This window comes from Chenopodium album, chromosome 23 (genome assembly GCF_948465745.1).
Source record: "Chenopodium album chromosome 23, dcCheAlbu1.1, whole genome shotgun sequence".
NCBI lineage: Eukaryota > Viridiplantae > Streptophyta > Magnoliopsida > Caryophyllales > Amaranthaceae > Chenopodium > Chenopodium album.
Window position 1 is genome coordinate 27,441,851 of NC_137856.1, and position 12,401 is coordinate 27,454,251.

At 33.1% G+C, this 12,401-nt stretch overlaps 1 protein-coding gene across 1 annotated transcript; it reads right to left on the reverse strand.

Moving 5' to 3' along the window:
- Nucleotides 1–570: 570 nt before the first annotated feature.
- Nucleotides 571–8,788, reverse strand: LOC145609646 (alkaline/neutral invertase A, mitochondrial-like). The gene is made up of 6 exons (XM_081665098.1): nt 7,698–8,788; nt 6,769–6,934; nt 6,477–6,688; nt 2,977–3,470; nt 2,828–2,876; nt 571–1,328 (listed from the first exon to the last, which is right to left on the reverse strand). Exons 1-6 carry the CDS (start codon nt 8,499–8,501, stop codon nt 1,002–1,004), a joined length of 2,052 nt encoding a protein of 683 aa, XP_081521224.1. The 5' UTR covers nt 8,502–8,788; the 3' UTR covers nt 571–1,001.
- Between the last annotated feature and the right edge of the window lie 3,613 nt (nt 8,789–12,401).

Genomic DNA, 12,401 nt, shown 5'->3' on the forward strand with positions numbered 1-12,401 from the left:
CTTTTTTGATTGATTGAACTGAGCTAACTGAACTAAACTGAATATTTTATGTGAGAAGTAAATTAAGAACTAAACTGAAGTGAAAATAATTTGAAGAGAACAGACCCTAATACTCCCCTTCGTTCATAAAGATGTATCATACTCCTTTCAGTTTTAGTTTTTCTTTTACAATGACTTAATACGAAGTATATTACACCCACCAAAATGAAAATAGTCACGTTCGTATATAACAGAGAATCAATCTTGACAGATCTGTTGTTTTATTGAATCTTTTACCGTAGTTTGTATAAAATAGATTAATTTTTAAAAATGGTACTTTATGACATCAAACTGGCTAAATTCACCAGATAATAGGATAATGTAGCAATAGCAATCAATGATATCCATATTAAGATACAAGACCAAATACACAAACTTTTAAATAAATCGGATGTACAATAAATATTGTACATCCGTTATTAAGTTACCCCTAAAATAAGCGAAAGTTACCCTAATATGGATAAATGTTACCCTCACATAAATAAATGTTACAAAGTATTTATACTTTATTGATAAAAGTTACCCAAAAAATTGTAAAAGTGACCCTAAATTTGATAAAAAGTGACCCCCGATGTACAGTAAATTACTGTACATCGGATGTATACAAAAGTTATTGAATCTTGAATTTTCTTTACTTTCAATCAACATACTTTCGTAGGTTTTAAGAAGATTACAGTAGTTAAAAACCATGTCCATGAAAAGTGGACGCAGTAACATTCAGGTACATGTTGAACACTAAAGGTCATGTACTCATGTCTCATCTAGTTCATTCAATCCTAGAATCTACAAGTTTACATGTTAGTGAAACAATTATCAGCAGGAATCTTAATACCATCAGGAGTTGTAATAAAAGCTCAACTCCTCTGGCGCTTTATTATCTAGATTTACAGTAGAAACAGATCCCAACTTGCATTAATAATTTGCGTTTTCAAAAACAGAGATTTGGCAACCAATATCAAGAACTACGCCGTTTGCTGATGTCTAGTGACACCACGAGAGCACTTCTTTCGGCCTCCTTTTTTGAGTGCACAAACACAAATCTCAAGAAGCTCATAATCCTCATCACAAGTCAAGGCCGAAGCAGCATTAGGGTTTTCCAGGAGCATCTTTGATGTTAGATACCCAGCAACAGTCCAAGTTTGATGAAGGCGTGCTTGTTTACCAATAAACCGTCCCTTTTTAGTATCATAATACTCTGGCCATTTGTCCACTGAAAGCCTTTTCTCAGCCAAAGTAATAGCTTTTTCAGCTAGCTCTGGCCTCCTCATCTTTATGCAAGCTAGTGTGAACTGCAAAACAAGCATAGTTAAGAGCAACATCATATAGCAAATTATCAGCATTCATGATGCCAGTGGTTGTGACGAGGGAAACACTGTTCATGCTAGCAAAGGGGTGAAGTGTAGGGGACAGTACTCAGTTCTCCAATAGATATATATTATGTTCCATTGGTGATCTGATGATAAAACCACGCCTTGGAAAGCAACAGAGATTAGTGATAGTCACTTAAAACTGTTTATTCTGGCCCTCACTTTGACCAAGACTTGACACCAAAGTCAAGTTACAAAGGTCCATACTGCACAAATCACTCTAATTTTCTATTAACGACAGATCTATTGATTTTTTTTTTAAAAAAAAAAAAAAATAAGTGGGTTTAGGCTTAGTTCTATTATTTGGACTAGGCTTTATAGGTTTCATCATAAAAAGAAAACTCTTAATCTTTATTGAAAGACTTATTTATTCGATTTTAGATACAAAAAAATTACTAGAAATTCCTCTTGTTCTCACTACATAAAGTCCATATGCATGTGAAGTGAAGATGAAACACTCACAAGACAAAGCAAAAGCAAGGATGGCTAATGCCAAATATCTTGAACTTAGAGAAAACCAACAGCCTAACAACTTTCTTAGCAGAAAATCGAAAATGTGAAAAAAGAGTTCTCTAAAGAGTATAGAATCTCCATCTAGAGCCAAATGAAACTGATTTCACTTGAGCAAGAAGAGCTACCAACCCTTAAGTATGCTGACCACAGATGAGGGTGCTTCAATCATAAGAAGCAAAGTGGTAATAAAACAGCTGCCATTGTTAAAATTTGTTTCTGAAACTAGGCTTGTTTAGTCAGGTAGGAGAGAATGTACATTTAACAAAATGCAACTCATCCACCACATGGTGACTACCAAAACATATGCCCTTGCTGTCTAAGTCTGGGCTACAGCATCAATGAATCAGAAGCTAAGAAGTTCTTTGCTAGCAAACTTCAATAGCCTTAATCTTTATTAGCAAAATTCATTAGGATTTTATGGGTGTTAGTGTGTTACTGTTTAAAGTTTGTCTAGTGCCCCTAGTATTTAGTTATTTCTTGATATCTTCTATATGATATCCCATTCCACTTAAATCGTGCAATCTGTATGTTGGGTATCTATCCTGCTGATGAATTGTTGTCATGTAGAGTTTCCATGTTGCTCTACACTCTACAAGCAAAGCACAAGGTCAAAGCCTAGTTACCAGAGTAAATGACTTAGGTTTTAATACTAGTCATCTTTGAAGGCAGTGACACTTTTGACTGTAGGTGGAAGGAATAATTGGAAACTAAGAAAAAACAGATTCAAAGGGAAGTAAAAAAAAGGTGGAAGAGAGCCAGACACCACCTAACAGACTATGATTGCAACAGACCTTAGTAGATAGAAGAATGTTGCATTCAATGACTAGAACTGACAGAGAAACTTTCACCCCACCCAAGTTAGGGGACCATTTGGAAAGATATCACAGTGAACATCGGAAAATACATACCTGCCACAAAAGTGTTGGCCAAGATCCACCATTATGATATGACCATGGACTGCATGCAAATGAAGAGGATCAGGGCTAACAACCAAGATCAAACACATCCGTAAACAACTGTTAATTAGAAAACAAATGCAGAAGAAACTAGACTTTACGTGTTCTTTGGATCACAGCCAGTGATGATACGCCATTCCTCGGACTCCATAGCAGGATAACATATTTTAAGAGGCATATCTGCTATAAGGTCATCCCATTTTGATTCGATCAAGGTAAGTATACTCTCATTTTGCTGGGTAGTACCCAAAGATGAAATTATAGACCAAAGATTCCCAAGTGTGAAAAACCGAAAATCCATGTGAGCGGGTTGCAGATTACCAATGAAATAACCACCTTCCTCAGCGATCCAGTCTGCCAGCCATGAAGGTATCTGTTCTGGATAGATATTAAACTTGTTGATGGCATCAGTAGAATATTCCTCTGTTTTGTAACGATATATTTCATTGAGCTTCTTCATGTCAACCCAATAATATTCCCTAATATGAAAAGACAGTGCACTTAATCTATTGTTGATTGCTGCTATCAAACTTTTGGTACCATCACTGACGATTAGCATCTCACGTGAGCAACGTAAAGCTGAGTAGAATAAGGCCTGCAAGATTACGGATAGTTATAATTATGACATAGCTTAAGTTAAAACCCATTTGTATTCTCAAATATTATAATCCTATCAGAAAAAGTATTTTATCTACTAAACTCTAATTGGCACCAAAGCTAAGCCAAAAATTAAACGCATCTCAGTTGAGGTTGTACTAGAATAACCACAACAAAATTGTAAGTTTCAAATAGCATGCCAAAAAAATAATTAATAAATAGGATGCCAATTTCTGGGAAAAAAATGTTAGCTCTCCCAAGTTCTCCAATACTGTCAAAAGTCAAGAAAACAGAAATGGGAACTACAACGATCTCCCATGCAAAGAGCAAAACAATGATCTACCATGCAAACTAAGTATAATTGACATGTTATGAGACAGAACTAGCTCATTATTAAAAAATGTAGAAAATGGGCAAGGTAGAAGTCATTTAGGCCATTTAGGATGAAAATGCGTCCTAAAACTTAGTAGGTTGCTCTTTTCTGTGATTTCAAAGCTAAGCCACCTAAAACTAAGTATAATTGACATGTTATGAGAAAGAACTAGCTCATTAGTTAAAAAATGTAGAAAATGGGCAAAGTAGAAGTCATTTAGGCCTTTTTTAGGCCATTTAGGATGAAAATGCGTCCTAAAACTTTGTAAGTTGCTTTTTTATGTGATTTCAAAGCTTAGCCACCAAAAACTAAGTATAATTGACATGTTATGAGAAATAACTAGCTCATTAGTTAAAAAATGTAGAAAATGGGCAAGGTAGAAGTCATTTAAGCCTTATTTAGGCTATTTAGTATGAAAATGCGTCCTAAAACTTAGTAAGTTGCTCTTTTTCTGTGATTTCAAAGCTTAGCCACCTAAAACTAAGTATAATTGACATGTTATGAGAAAGAACTAGCTCATTAGTTAAAAAATGTAGAAAATGGGCAACGTAGAAGTCATTTAGGCCATTAAGGATGAAAATGCGTCCTAAAACTTAGTAAATTGCTTTTTTATGTGATTTCAAGGCTTAGCCACCTAAAACTAAGTATAATTGACATGTTATGAGAAAGTTTTTGCTCATTAGTTAAAAAATGTAGAGAATGGGCAAAGTAGAAGTCATTTAGGCCTTATAGGCCATTTAAAATGAAAATGCATCCTAAAACTTAGTAAGTTGCTCTTTTTCTGTGATTTCAAAGCTTAGCCACCTAAAACTAAGGATAATTGACATGTTATGAGAAATAACTAGCTCATTAGTTAAAAAATGTAGAGAATGGGCAAAGTAGAAGTCATTTAGGCCTTATAGGCCATTTAAAATGAAAATGCGTCCTAAAACTTAATAAGTTACTCTTTTTCTGTGATTTCAAAGCTTAGCCACCTAAAACTAAGGATAATTGACATGTTATGAGAAATAACTAGCTCATTAGTTAAAAAATGTAGAAAATGGGCAAGGTAGAAGTCATTTAGGCCTTTTTTAGGCCATTTAGGATGAAAATGCGTACTAAAACTTTGTAAGTTGCTCTTTTTCTGTGATTTCAAAGCTTAGCCACCTAAAACTAAGTATAATTGACATGTTATGAGAAAGAACTAGCTCATTAGTTAAAAAATGTAGAAAATGGGCAAAGTAGAAGTCATTTAGGCCTTTTTTAAGCCATTTAGGATGAAAATGTGTCCTAAAACTTTGTAAGTTGCTCTTTTTCTGTGATTTCAAAGCTTAGCCACCTAAAACTAAGTATAATTGACATGTTATCAGAAAGAACTAGCTCATTAGTTAAAAAATGTAGAAAATGGGCAAAGTAGAAGTCATTTAGGCCTTTTTTAGGCCATTTAGGATGAAAATGCGTCCTAAAACTTTGTAGGTTGCATTTTTATGTGATTTCAAAGCTTAGCCACCTAAAACTAAGTATAATTGACATGTTACGAGAAAGAACTAGCTCATTAGTTAAAAAATGTAGAAAATGGGAAAGTAGAAAACATGTTATGAAAAATGCGTCCTAAAACTTAGTAAGTTGCTCTTTTTATGTGATTTAATTTTTTGCATATTTATTTACACATGTTTAACTTAACTAATTTATTCTAACATAATGTATATATATTCCAAGTTTTGCAAGGTGCAAAAGGGAGATCCGTTAACAAGCAAGGACCTTAATGAAGTACGAGACATGTTGGCATCTTTCATCACTTTCAATTTGTAAATGTTACATCATTTTGAATTTAAACTTTGTTGATTAAACTTTAGACTACTTTATTTATTGTTTGTATAGTTAGTATGGTGCAAATTTGTACTTATGCATATGATACTTTATTTATTGTATTGCATTTGGTTTTTAATTATTAAGGTCTAAATATATATTTATAAATCTTGTTATATATAATTATATTACAGCAGAAATTATAGCAGGAATAATTGCAGGAATTGTATGAAAAAAAAATATATATATATTTTCCTGTAATTGCCACCAACCGGTGGCAATTGTCTGCCATCCCTCAAAAAAAAAAGGCGCGAAGAATAATTGCCACCGGTTAACCGGTGGCAATTAGCTGTTTTGCCACCGGTTTTGAACCGGTGGCCTTTCTTCTAGGAATTGCCACCCCCCAAATGACCACCGGTTCAAAACCGGTGGCATAGGGGGGTTTTGAACCGGTGGCCAACTTGTTTTTTCGCCTAGTGAAAGAACAAATATTAATGCTATAATATTCTGTCTAGAATGTTCACTAATTGTCAGAAACTCATAATTCAACTGATGCAGACCAGACCATTATAAACCCACATTAACACAAGATTTGGCCATCAATACAGGAACATTTATCGATGCATGTATGACCAAATCAGACATAACATGATTATAGCCATGGTAAGCTACAATGCACCAATGGAATTAAACAGCACTGGCAATGGGTACACATACAGAACGGAGACATTACATCACCTATTTTGCTTGAACATCATTGCACACCAACAAACATGAATATAACAAATTAGTGCAGCATGAGATACAGAAAGTAAGGCCTAGAATAATGAGAGGTAAACTTACTTGAATCTCAAGAGGATGGCCGTGTATACCCATGCGCCTATCAATCATGCAGGAACCATCAGTGACTAAAAGTGTAGGGAACATATCAAATCCATTAGTTAAGCAGAGGTTGACAATCAATCGAATCCCTGTCTGAACATCCACCCTTTCTTGTAGTGAATAATCACCAGTAATCTTTCCATAAGCTCTCAACAAGATAATCCACCACAAACCTGCACATCAAATAGCATTTTATGGATCGTGCAGGAACATTAATGAAATCTTCAAGTCTAAAATTAGGTGAACACAATACCAGAATCAACAGGGGCCACACGTCCTATGGCTGCTTCACCAAAATCTGGGTCCAAAACTTCTGTAAAGGCTCCTTCTTTTCCATCGAGAGCCACAGTTTGAACTTTAAAACTTGCTGGCATCAACCCTTGTCCAGGAGAATAGCAATCAACAGTTTTCTCCCAGCTCTATGGATTAAGCAAGAAGAAACTTAGATAAATGCCTTAAGATATGCTTAACATTATAACACGGCAATAATTTATGCCAGCTTATTTTAGAAAATCCAGTTATTATACCTTCTAAGTCGTAAGTCAGCAGCCAAATTAAAACTACCCCGTTTTTTTATAACTACTACCTCAAATTACAATCACAGACTTAACATTTGTAGATTTCTCAACCAAGATATAAATTTCATAACAATGCTTCCTCTATCTCACTGTTTTATCTCTTCACAAAAACTAAGGATTAAGGAATGCGATTGATAAAAGAACTATAATGTATAAACAAAAGCAACCAGCTTTTCCGTTCAAATACTTTGGTTCCCAAATGCTATAATTATAATATATGTTCAGTGACAAATGGACATTCTTGCTAAAATACTAATATTCGGGTATTTTGCCTTTCAAGAGACCATCAGTAATAGCATATAAGATGTCATGATAGGTAACTCATGAAGTACCAGCATCCAAATCTCAGCTACCTAAATCACTATGTGTAATTTCTGTATTTTCCTCTAATGCTTCAGTAGTTAGGCGCGAATGACAGGATATAAATTCAAGGGATACAATAAATCTTAATTTTCTTTATCTCACTCCCACCTAAACATATATAGTAGTAATTCTACATAGACAGCAACAAAGAACATAGACAAGAATGAAATATGCAGCATGCTATCATACATCTGAAGTGACTATGTCGGCTTCTTCTTAGCTAAAGGATACAATAGATTACCTGCAATTGCAATGTATGAAGCAGAAAATTCTTCACAATGTCTCCTTCCCCATTGAGTAAAAAGGCAAGTGCTGAAGGAACAAAATCCCGAATAAAAACTTGATCATAGTTAAGCTGCTCCTTGTCATTTGGATCATTTGCTGCCACCGTCCCCACAGGATTTCCACAATAATTCACAATAGAGCTCCTCAAAAGCTCCCACGCCTCCTCCTCAATCTCCGACAACTTAGCCTTACGAGTGGAAGCTCCAACCTCGTTCAAATCCTCTATGTCATTAGTATTTACACCTACACTATCCTCCTTTTCTTCTACACCTACATCATCTTCTATCCTCTCTATCACCAAAGGATTCAGATTCACATCTACATTCACATTCAATCCGCCTTGAATGTAATACTTCTCAAAGCTCTTCTCATTAACACGAGCTTCAGACACCGATGATGATGATGTTGTAGAAGTCGAATTGTTCCTATAATCCGACGCCACATTCACCACCACAGCAACACCCCTACTCCTATCATTGCCACGACGACAACGTAATAAAGTCCTAGGATGACTCCATCTAGAACCGGAATCATAAAAAGCCATCCGATTCGAGCCATTCTTACATTTACTACCTACAACATTCAATGTACATTGATCATATCTATGCTTCCTAATCTTATAATTAGGCCTATAACCTCGTAAATTCGACATATCATCAATCACTATAACATTCCGTGAAAACCCCAAATTAATCGGATTCTTACTCTTACGACTAATCAGAGCTCTAGTAGAAACCCCAATTAAACCCCCAGTATTCATTCCAACAAATCCAAATTCAAATAATCAGATTATCAGATACAATCTGAGCTAAATGCAATCAAGTATAGTATACAAATCAATTCTGTTGAAATTGAAAATATGATTCAACAGAAACAGATTAATAAACCCTAATTATATATATTTACAAAGTAATCAAAATTAGAGAAACTATTGAAAATGATGAAATTGAAAGTATGATTGATTGATTTATTGAATGATAGAACCTGGAAAATGGAGAGAATTGGAAATGATGGTTGTGATTTGAAACTGAAATTGTTGCTGAGTAATGAAAATGAAGAATGAAGAATGAAGAATGAAGAATGAAGTTAGCTTGCTAAAAATGCAACTTTAATTGTTTGTTTAAATAAAAGCGTGTTGGTGGGGGGAAAGAACATTTGGATCTATTGTTGTTTGAAATATCAAAATCAAAACCAAAACCAAAAGAGGAAACAATTATCATAAGTTATTGCAAAGTAACGTTTCTGACCTTCTTGCCCCTGCACGTGCTTGATGACTTGATGCTTATTTAAAACTCGAATGGTGTCTGACCCTACCGACCCGATCTGATTTAAGCCTCATTTGGTTTACAAAATTCCCGTAGGAAGTTGTATTCCACTAAAAATTATTTTTTCAAAAATTCCTAGGAATTTTTTTAAATTATTTGGTTGTGTATTGGAAATTTGAATGACCAAGGGGTTAAATAATTTACTTCCTACATTTTGTGGAAAATGGAAATTCCTATGAATTCTAACTTTCTCTATTTTTACATTTTTGTGTCAACCAAACAACTACCTAAATTACAAAATTCCATGAATTTTCACTTCTGCCCTTTTATTTTGTCAACCAAACAACCCATAATCCGAAAAAATCAAATTCAAATTTTAACTTATAGAGACACAATAATTAAGCTTGATTTAACTTTAAAATAGATTCAATCTATTCAATCCCACCGAACCTTACCCCAAGTACTCGAATTAGTACCCCTCAAGTGAGTTGTACTTTCCTAAATTGTCCCTTTTTTAAGTGCATTTTTTTATACTATTTTTTAAACAACATTGTATTTCTAAATTGTTTTTTTTTTTTTAAAGTAATGTTTTTATTTACTCATCTCTCCACTAGTCATAGTCCTTATTCTCATTTCTCCAATTTTAAATTGTTTGACGCTGGTTTTTCACATTATTTATTTACGGAGAGTTTAACCTGTTACTCATATAATTTTTAAAATTAGTATTAATATATGTTTTCGTACTACTAACATTTTATAATAGTTCGTCTTTATTATTATCATTATTATTTATTCATATTAATGGTCAAATTTAAGCATTTAAATGTGTGTTTGATCAAACCGAAAATTATTTTTCTATTTTAACTTCAATTGTTCTAGAAATATTACACCATTTGCAGATTTGAAGTTATTCACACGATCCATTTCAACCATATATTGTGGTTTTATATGTAATTATGTAAAGAAAAATATAGTCATCATAGTATATTAGACTTGTCTCAATATATATTTTCATAATATCAACTTTTTAATAATTATATCCCTTATAAAACTAAATACATATTTAAGGTTGAAATTATGCATTGAGATGCATAAATCCTGATATAGCATATGTATTTTATTTTTCACTTTCTCTATTCTATATGCCATAATTATTAATTATCTAACAAATTTCACTTATGCACTATTTTTTTAATTCAACAGAAAATAAAAAAATAAAATAGCGTAACGAATACAAAGTAATAATTTAAAATATAAATATAAAAAAACAGATGGAATATAATACTCCACATAATAAAGGGTAAAAAGGTCCAATGAATAGATTAATAAATGGATAAGGTAGGCCACAGAAGAGTCGGTGCTGTTCACAAATAAAGAAGTGAAGAAAAATGTGGGAATTCAGAGATAAAACGACAACTTTGAATCCAACATTTCCAATTTTGAGGGCCACGAACCCAACATTGACAAGTAAAAAAAATAATTAAAAAGTGACGTCTTTACACGTGTCTTACTGCAAATGGTTTAGAACCTGTTGTGGCGAATAGTGTCCGTCGATATTGGAAGTTTTTTTCTGGACAATTTTTTTTTTTTTTGTTTTTTCTTAGGATGTCGTGAATCTTCGTATATCTTAAACTCTTAATCCTTGTTGTACGACAAACTGTAATTTGGGCTTACAAATGGGCCGATATATAAAACCCAATTTATTGATCACTTGGGCCTTTGGGCTTTAGCATTAATAATAAAAATTGCAATATGAGCCTTGACCATAAACTGCAAGAAGCAACATAAAGGGTCATTCGAAACTCAAAAGTAGCTGGTGATCCAAGACTATAAGTGGAGTATACACTTTCGTATATCTACTTTCTTTGCTCTTTTATACTTGATTCAGTTTGAGTTTTGTACTATTCACTTAATATGGACTGACTTTTGTAATTTACACGGAAGAAAAATCATACTCATGTGAAATCTTTATACTTATGGAGAATTATATAATATTGATAGTGAGGTGTATGCATTGACAAGTGTGATAATGAGTAAAAAAGAACAAATGAAGTATCTCTTAAACTCTATAACTAAATTGATTATACATAAACATTATAAAACTGTCTCATATCCGATTACCCCGACTTGAAAATACTTAACCCAAGATCCAAACTTGGCCCAAAAATCATTGCTTCTCCTAGACCGTTACCCGAAAGATTTATTTAAAACATATTGGGAATACAACCAAAAGTGACCTAATCCCCACCAAATTGGATTCGAACCCCAAATCTATCTAAAATTCTAAACAAGTCTTACTCGACCATTACTCAACAAATTTGATATTAAATGTTATTTAGACATCACAATGTGTCTTTTCAAAATAAAGCCCAATGATGAAATGTACATTACCGCCTAATTTAGTTGGCAATTTATAAGATGCACCATGGTCCATATAGTTCTATATGAACCACCAATTAAAATATACCCTTTTTTCTCTTTCCTCTTCTACTTTTCAAATTTCTGATTTTTCTCTCTTTTATTTTCTCTCTCCTCTATTTTCTCTCTATTTAATTTTTCTTTCTCTTGAATTTGTTCATCATCATTTTATTTGAATTCCTTCACATTGTTGATCACCATTGAGTAAATTCCTTCATTACAATAGATGAAATTCAAATTTTCTTTTTTTCAACCTTCGATTTGAAGCTTTGTTAATGGAGTTTTTACAATGATGTTAACATGGCATCGTCATCAAGAAGAAGGTGGTTAAGATGATGGTGTGATTATTTTCTGATGAGATTTCATTATCTAAATCACCATGGTTAGGTTTGAGTTTCGGAAAATGTAGCTTTCATATTCTTTTAATTTTTTTAGTGATAATTGTGTACTTTGTTATGAACAGATCTGTATTTGATTATATTTTAGTATTTTGAACATTTTAAGTTAAAAATATGAACGTATGTTGTGTTTTGTGTAAATACATAACATGTATTTTTGGAATTACGAACATCTTTATTATAATTCTGAACATGCGATACATTACTTATGAACTTATTTTTATTTTAGATCTATGTATTTTTAATTTTATTAAAAAAAATTGGCATTCTCTACTTTATAATTTATTAATCTTAACATTTAGCATTCTGATCAGTGTCTTCAAGTGCAAAAGTTTTTGAAGGGTGTTCAATGATTTGTGGTTGGGGTTCAGAAGTTTTTGTAGGGGGTTCAGTGGTTTTTCAAGTGTGTTCAGTGGTTTGTGGTTGGGGTTCAGAAGTTTTTGTAGGGAGCTCAAAGGTTTTTGTAGGATATTCAATGGTTTATGAATGGGTTAAGAGGTTTTTGTAAGGGTTTAAAAATTTTTAAAGGGTGTTTAGTGGTTTGTGGTTGGGGTTCAGAAGTTATGTAGGGGGTTTAGA